Raw genomic sequence first — 8,612 nt, 5'->3', positions numbered from 1 at the left:
AAATGCAGCAAATGCGGACACACATTAATAGTATTACTTTGGTAATAGTTACTTTAAAATAAACGAATTCTGCTTTATCTTTTCTATCTTCTATCTTTTTTCTATCGATTTCGCGGAACTCGCTGACGTTGGTCTCCGGGTGTCGCTGTTTGCTAGTAAATGACTTTAAAAGGCATTTGCTCGAGAGGGAGATAGTAATTATAATTCTCACATGTCCAGTATATCTGTGAGGACCACAGCACTTTCCGTGATCTCAATTTGTTTATTTGACCTACTCTAGAAACACATTACCTGAAGCTGAGTAGGGCCGGAAGAATGAAGATTGTGGAATGTATGCGTTGTGTGATCGGTTTTTTTGTATTCTTGGCGACATGGAAATTGGCTTTGTCTGTCACGCGTTACTCTATACCGGAGGAGATGGAGAGAGGGTCTATTGTTGCTAATCTAGCTGCAGACTTGGGACTGGATGTAGGAGCTTTAGCTGAACGAGAGGTAAAGCTTGATATATTTAATAACAAAAAATACTTAGATGTTAATAAGAAAACTGGGGAGCTGTACATTATTGAGAGAATTGATAGAGAAAATATATGCCCGGTCAAAACGTCAAACTGTTTGATTAAACTAGATATGATAATCAAAAACCCATTGCGTATTTTTAACATTGAATTACAAATCACAGATATCAACGATAACGCTCCACATTTTAGAATGGATAGGGTCGAACTTGATGTCTCCGAGTCGGCGTCACCCGGTGAACGATTTTCTTTACCCAATGCACAAGACCCGGATGTAGGTGCCAACACTGTAAATACTTACAAAATTGGAGAAAGTGATCATTTTACAATCGATATTCATTCTGGTAGTGATACAAAATATGTCGACTTGGTTCTTATGAAAGCATTAGACAGGGAAGCAAAGCCTATTCATACTCTCATTCTTACTGCTGTAGATGGCGGTGTCCCTGCACGCTCAGGAACTGCCAGTATTATTGTTCGAGTGCTAGACACAAACGACAACGCCCCTCAGTTTGACCTCTCAGTCTACACAGTGAAAATGAATGAGAATTCACCGATTGGAACTCTTGTAACTAAATTAAACGCAACCGATTCTGATGAAGGCTCAAACGCGGTAATAACATACTCATTTACACTATATACCTCAGAAAAAACGCAAAACGTGTTTAATTTGAATTCAGAAACGGGCGAAATCACTGTTAAAGGAACTATAGATTTCGAAGACATGAAAATATTTGAGATGCATATAGAAGCCAAAGATAATGGTCCTGTTCCGCTTTCCAGTCAGTGTAGAATAACAGTGGATATTAACGACATGAATGATAATTATCCAGAGATAACCATCAAATCACTGAAGAACACTGTGAAAGAGGACACTCCTGTCGGCACTGTCATAGCCCTTGTAGGTGTAAGCGACAGAGACACGGGGGATAATGGCAAGGTTAATCTCACAATCAATAGGAACATACCATTTACTCTAAACAAATCATCTAACTACCACTACGAACTGCTAGTCTCGAGACCATTAGATCGCGAAACAAAATCAGAATATGATATTACGTTGTTAGTTACAGACAGAGGAAATCCTTCACTGTCTGACAATGAAACTATAACAGTGCATTTACTGGACGTTAATGATAACGCACCGCAATTCCCACAGATTTTCTATAAAATATATGTTATGGAAAATAATCCTCCGGGTGCATTATTAAGCTCTATAACAGCACATGACCCAGATTTAAATGAAAATCAATATCTAGTGTATTTCATAATAGAAAGGGAAATAGCAAACACTTCCATGTCCATGTTGTTCTCGATTAATCCAGAGAACGGAAACCTTTACGCACTAAAGACGTTTGATTATGAGATAGAAAAGGAGTTCCTATTCCACGTCGAGGCTAGAGACTCTGGTGTTCCTCCACTCAGCAGTAACGTGACCGTTCACATTATTATCATGGACCAGAACGACAACACACCAGTTATAGTGTCTCCGTGGCGCGCGCATGGCTCAGTAATACAGGAGAAAATACCGAGATCCACTGATAAAGGAACTCTGATAGCCAAAGTAATTGCTATAGACGCAGATTCAGTGCACAATTCCCGCGTGACGTACCAGTTTCTCCAGAACACGGACGCTACATTGTTCAGTCTTGACCAGTACAACGGAGAGATCCGGACCACGAGAATGTTTAGTTACAGAGACTCGCGCCACCAGCGGCTGGTGGTGATCGCCAAGGATAATGGAGATCCCTCTCTTTCTGCTACAATCACCATCACACTGTCCACGGTGGAGACCGCGCTTAAAAGCTATGCTGACATGACTGAAATGCCTTTGGAATATGACATCTTTTCAGATTTAAACCTGTATCTGGTGATCGGACTGGGCTCGGTGTCATTTCTGTTACTGATCACTATATTGGTGACCATCGTGCTGAAGTGTCAGAAGCCAAAGCCCAGTAAAGCTGCTCCTCCCTGCAGGAACAGTGTGATCAGTGAGAGAAACTCTACCATCGCAGATTCCACCCTGGTCTCCAACGATGCCTACTGGTACAGTTTATTTCTGGCAGAGACCAGAAAAGGAAAGCTGGTAGTTAGACAACCTGTGCCAAAGGGGACAAGATACGTTGTGTCCAGTATACCGAGGAGCACAGGAATGACTGAGACTAGTGACTCAGCTGCGTCTACTTTACAGGTAAGATAGCAACAACTTGACATAAATTCAGTTAAATTTCAGGATTTCTCTAATGTCCTCGTTAAATTATAGGGCATTTTATGCTACTCAAATGTCATGCAAACCCAATTGGTAGTGCACAGGGACAAATAATTGTTCAAATATTCTGTGTAACAACAAACGTTAACTGAATCCGAAAAAAAGTGCAATCTAACTATCTAACAATGAATGGTAAATATTCTACAATGTCATCAACATACTGTCAATATTTTTCTTTACGAAATTTACTTTATTTGTCTTGAAGATGCCCATTTAAATGCTTCGCGTGTGCACAAAGTGGCGCTGTAATCCACAAAAAGCAAATGGGCTGTCCACTGGGCGTATGTTCCTGGCGCCATCACAGTTGATGTCTGGGCGATCAGAAGGTGCATCGCGTGCTTAAAAGAATACACTAATAAGTGGAAAACGGATACGCAGTTTGTTTGTTTTTCTTAAAGCGTTATACTATTTTAAAATATTTATTTTGTCATCATTTGGGGTCCTGTGGAAAAGTCATTATATTTTACAAAAAAAAGGTTAGAGAGGACAATGGGGGTTCAGATGAATGCGCGGTGCTGGAGAAGGTACGTCTCGCGTGTTATTTTATTGTCTGCCATGATTCAAACAGCGTCTACTGTAACGCACTATTCAATCCCTGAGGAGATGGAAGAAGGATCCGTGGTTGCAAATCTAGCCACCGATCTGGGGCTGGATTTAGATACATTAATTAAGCGAAAGGCACGACTAGATGTTATTGCTAATAAGAAATATCTGGACATAAACAGAGAAAAGGGAGAGCTTTACATATTAGAAAAGATTGATCGCGAGCTTCTTTGTCCAGCTAAAACCACTTGCTTTTTAAAAATGGAAGTGATTGTGGAGAATCCTGTGCGCATATTTTACATCGAATTAGAAATAACCGATATTAATGACAACAATCCTCATTTCCGACGCGACACTATTTATTTGGACATTTTGGAATCGACACCAGTAGGTGAAAGATTTTCTGTCAGCAATGCGGTGGATTCTGATATTGGATCCAATTCGGTTAAAACGTACTACCTAAGTAAAAGCGATCACTTTGGTATAGAGATACAGTCTGGTAGAGACGGTTCTAAATTTGCTGATTTAATTTTGAAAAAACTTTAGACCGGGAAGTTCAAGCAGTCCATGATTTAATCCTTACTGCTGTGGATGGAGGATCTCCTGCGCGCTCTGGTACAGCCAGCATCGTTGTTCAAGTGCAGGATGCGAATGACAATGCACCCAAGTTTGATCGGGAAAGCTATACAATCAATGTCACAGAGAATTTGCCGACAGGAAGTCTCGTGATGAAACTAAATGCAACGGACTTAGATGAAGGCTCCAACTCAGATATTACATACTCTTTCGGCCTATATACATCGGAAAAGGCACAAGAGACTTTTAGTTTAAACCCAGACACCGGTGAGATAAGAGTTAAAGAAATGATTAATTACGAAGATTTCCGAATTTATAACATGGAGATTATAGCAAAGGATAAAGGTTCAACTTCGTTGTCCGGCCAGTGTAAAATAGTCATTATGATTACAGATATGAATGATAATCATCCAGAAATTTCTGTAAGATCTTTTACAAATCCGGTTAAAGAGGACATCGCTGTTGATACAGTCATTGCAGTGATTAGTGTGAGTGATAAAGATTCGGGTGAAAATGGCCAAATTGATGTACATATTCCTGACAATTTACCGTTTGCTTTAAAAGAATCAACTGAAAATTATTACGAGCTCGTTGTATCTCAAACACTGGACCGTGAAAAGGTAGCAGAATATGACATCACATTTACTGTTACTGACAGAGGAAACCCGTCTTTATCGGAGAATGAAACTATAACTCTGGAGCTATTGGACGTTAACGACAATGTGCCACAGTTCCCACAATCATTTTATGCAATAAAGGTTGTGGAAAATAATCTTCCTGGCGCTTTACTGGGTTCCCTGACTGCACACGACCCAGACCTCCATGAAAATCAATATCTCGTTTATTTCATAATAGAAAAGGAAATTGTCAATACATCGATGTCCATGCTGTTCTCCGTTAATCCAGAAAATGGTAATCTTTACGCATTAAAGACATTCGATTATGAGATGGAGAGGGAGTTCCTTTTTCATATCGAAGCCAGAGATTCTGGGGTTCCCCCACTCAGGAGTAATGTGACTGTTCACATTATTATCATGGACCAGAACGACAACACACCTGTTATAGTGTCTCCATGGCGCGCGCACGGCTCCGTAGTACAGGAAAAAATACCGAGATCCACTGATAAAGGAACTCTGATATCCAAAGTAATTGCTATAGACACAGACTCTGTACACAACTCTCGCATTACTTATCAGTTTCTCCAGAACACGGATGCTACATTATTTAGTTTGGACCAGTACAACGGAGAGATTCGGACCACGAGAATGTTCAGTTACAGAGACTCGCGCCACCAGCGACTGGTGGTGATCGCCAAGGATAATGGAGATCCCTCTCTTTCTGCTACAATCACCATCACACTCTCCACGGTGGAGACCGCGCTTAAAAGCTATGCTGACATGACTGAAATGCCTATAGAATATGACATCTTTTCAGATTTAAACCTGTATCTAGTGATCGGACTGGGTTCAGTTTCATTTTTGTTACTGATCACTATATTGGTGACCATCGTGCTGAAGTGTCAGAAACCAAAGCCCAGTAAAGCTGCTCCTCCCTGCAGGAACAGTGTGATCAGTGAGAGGAACTCTACCATCGCAGATTCCACCCTGGTCTCCAACGATGCCTACTGGTACAGTTTATTTCTAGCAGAGACCAGGAAAGGAAAGCTGGTAGTTAGACAACCTGTGCCAAAGGGGACAAGATACGTTGTGTCCAGTATACCAAGAAGCACAGGACTGTCTGAGACTAGTGACTCAGCTGCATCTACTTTACAGGTAATTTACCTTTTGATAAACAATGTTCCCGGTAACTATTTACGACATCTAAGTCTATATATATATTTTTTTTTATAAATTATTATATAACTAACTCCTTACTATATATAATAAGAATAGTGTGTGTGCGTGTGTGTGTGTGTGTGTGTGTGTGTGTGTGTGTGTGTGTGCGTGTGTGTGTGTGTGTGTGTGTGTGTGTGTGTGTGTGTGTGTGTGTGTGTGTGTGTGTGTGTGTGCAAACCTTTATAAGTGTACCCTTTCCGACTGTGCACAATGCGTCGCTGCTCACCATGAAAACCATGCAAGGCAGGTCGTTCCTATGTCGTCATTGCCTCGTTTCAGAAAGGATTTCTTTTGTTATGTGAACAGGTCCTGAGCTGAATTGCTCGGCAATAACTACCTGGAAAATCTGTATTCTTTTTGCACAAACAGCACCGATACATCTGGCTTTATTGCTTTTTATATATCTCTGGTATTTCGTGGAGGCTTTTTGCGCACTGATTTAAAACAATGGATGACACTGTAAAACAGCAGTCGTGGATGAGGTATGGCTCGATCATTATATTTATTTTCGCCGTGATTCATGTAGCCGTTGCAGTTACTCATTATAGCATTCCTGAAGAAATGGAGGAGGGATCATTTGTTGCAAATATAGCAGCTGATCTTGGACTGGACGTCCCAAGTTTAGTGAGCCGTAAAATACGGTTGGATGGGATAGCCAACAAGAAATATTTAGAGATTACCAAAGCGACGGGGGAGCTGTATATAGTGGAAAAAATTGACAGAGAGTCATTATGTCCCACAAAAACAACAAACTCGTGTTTTCTTAAATTAGAGGTTTCAATTGAAAATCCAGTGCGCATGTTTAATATTGAATTGCTTGTAATGGATATTAACGATAATGCTCCTAGCTTTAGACGAGATACAATGCACTTAGATATCTCCGAATCAACAGCGCCCGGGGAAAGATTTTCTCTTAACCCTGCGGTAGATCCAGATATCGGGACAAATTCGATCAAAACATATCTTCTAAGTGAAAGTGAACACTTCTCTATAGAAATACAAACTGGAAGAGATGGGTCAAAGTTTGTTGATCTAATTTTGAACAAAGCCTTAGATAGAGAGGAGAAGACCATTCATGATTTGATACTTACGGCTGTAGATGGCGGAGTGCCTGCTCGTTCAGGTACAGCCAGTGTAATCGTTCGCGTACTGGATACAAATGACAACGCCCCAAAATTTCAAAAGGAAAGTTTTCATATAAATCTTACCGAGAATGCTCCTATAGGTAGCTTAGTTGTACAATTAAGCGCGACGGATTTAGATGAAGGCTCTAATTCCGATATAAGTTATTCATTCAGCCTTTACACGTCTGAAAAAACACAAGAGACCTTCAGTTTAAATGAACATAATGGTGAAATCAGAGTAAAGGAGATTATCAATTATGAAGATTTTAACATTTATAACATGGAGATAATAGCAAAAGATAAAGGAGTGAATTATTTGTTTGGAAAATGCGAATTAACAATTCGCATTTCCGACATGAACGACAATCATCCCGAAATATCCGTAAAGTCATTTCAAAGTCCAGTTAAAGAGGATGTTGCTCTGGGGACGGTCATTGCAATAATCAGTGTGAATGACAAAGATTCCGAGGAAAATGGCCAAATTGACGTTCACATTAATAAATATCTACCATTTGCTCTTAAAGAATCAGCTAAAGATTATTATGAGCTTGTAGTTTCAAAACCGCTAGATCGGGAAAAGGTTGCAGAATATGACATCACATTTACTGTTACCGATCGAGGAAACCCTCCCTTATCTGACAATGAAACTCTAACTCTAGAACTGCTAGACGTTAACGACAACGCGCCACAGTTTCCTAAATCCATTTATACATTGCAGGTGGTGGAGAATAATCCACCTGGGGCTTTATTGAGTTATATAAATGCAATTGACCCAGATCTCCATGAAAATCAGTATCTCGTTTATTTTATACTTGAAAAAGAAATTGCAAATACCTCAATGTCCATGCTGTTCTCCATGAATCCAGAGAACGGTGCGCTTTACGCGTTAAAGACGTTTGATTATGAGATAGAAAAGGAGTTTCTTTTCCATATCGAAGCAAGAGACTCTGGTGTTCCTCCACTCAGCAGTAATGTTACCGTTCGCATTGTTATCATGGACCAGAACGACAACACACCAGTTATAGTGTCTCCATGGCGCGCGCATGGCTCAGTGGTACAGGAGAAAATACCGAGATCCACTGATAAAGGAACTCTAATATCCAAAGTAATTGCTATAGACACAGACTCTGTACACAACTCTCGCATCACATACCAGTTTCTTCAGAACACGGACGCTACATTATTTAGTTTGGACCAGTACAACGGAGAGATCCGGACCACGAGAATGTTCAGTTACAGAGACTCGCGCCACCAGAGGCTGGTGGTGATCGCCAAGGATAATGGAGATCCCTCTCTTTCTGCTACAATCACCATCACACTCTCCACGGTGGAGACCGCGCTTAAAAGCTATGCTGACATGACTGAAGTGCCTTTAGAATATGACATCTTTTCAGATTTAAACCTGTATCTAGTGATCGGACTGGGCTCGGTATCATTTCTGTTACTGATCACCATACTGGTGACCATTGTGCTGAAGTGTAAGAAACCGAAACCCAGTAAAGCTGCTCCTCCCTTTAGGAACAGCGTGATTAGTGAGAGAAACTCCACCATCGCAGATTCCACCCTGGTCTCCAACGATGCCTACTGGTACAGTTTATTTCTAGCAGAGACCAGGAAAGGAAAGCTGGTAGTTAGACAACCTGTGCCAAAGGGAACAAGATATGTTGTATCCAGTATACCAAGGAGCACAGGACTGACTGAGACTAGTGACTCAGCTGCATCCACTTTACAGGTAGGATAAATATTTTTT

At 40.7% G+C, this 8,612-nt stretch overlaps 2 protein-coding genes across 2 annotated transcripts; both read left to right on the top strand.

Moving 5' to 3' along the window:
- Positions 1-212: 212 nt before the first annotated feature.
- Positions 213-5,616, top strand: pcdhb (protocadherin b). The gene is made up of 2 exons (XM_046859454.1): positions 213-2,706; positions 5,462-5,616. Exons 1-2 carry the CDS (start codon positions 316-318, stop codon positions 5,477-5,479), a joined length of 2,409 nt encoding a protein of 802 aa, XP_046715410.1. The 5' UTR covers positions 213-315; the 3' UTR covers positions 5,480-5,616.
- Positions 5,617-6,185: 569 nt separating this feature from the next.
- LOC124392630 (protocadherin alpha-C2-like) lies at positions 6,186-8,603 on the top strand. The gene has a single exon (XM_046859781.1). It carries the CDS (start codon positions 6,186-6,188, stop codon positions 8,601-8,603), a length of 2,418 nt encoding a protein of 805 aa, XP_046715737.1.
- The last annotated feature ends 9 nt before the right edge of the window (positions 8,604-8,612 follow it).

Source organism: Silurus meridionalis, chromosome 10 (assembly GCF_014805685.1).
Source record: "Silurus meridionalis isolate SWU-2019-XX chromosome 10, ASM1480568v1, whole genome shotgun sequence".
Taxonomy (NCBI): Eukaryota; Metazoa; Chordata; class Actinopteri; order Siluriformes; family Siluridae; genus Silurus; species Silurus meridionalis.
Note: the sequence above shows the minus strand (reverse complement) of the source record. Positions and strands in the feature narration are given on the sequence as shown.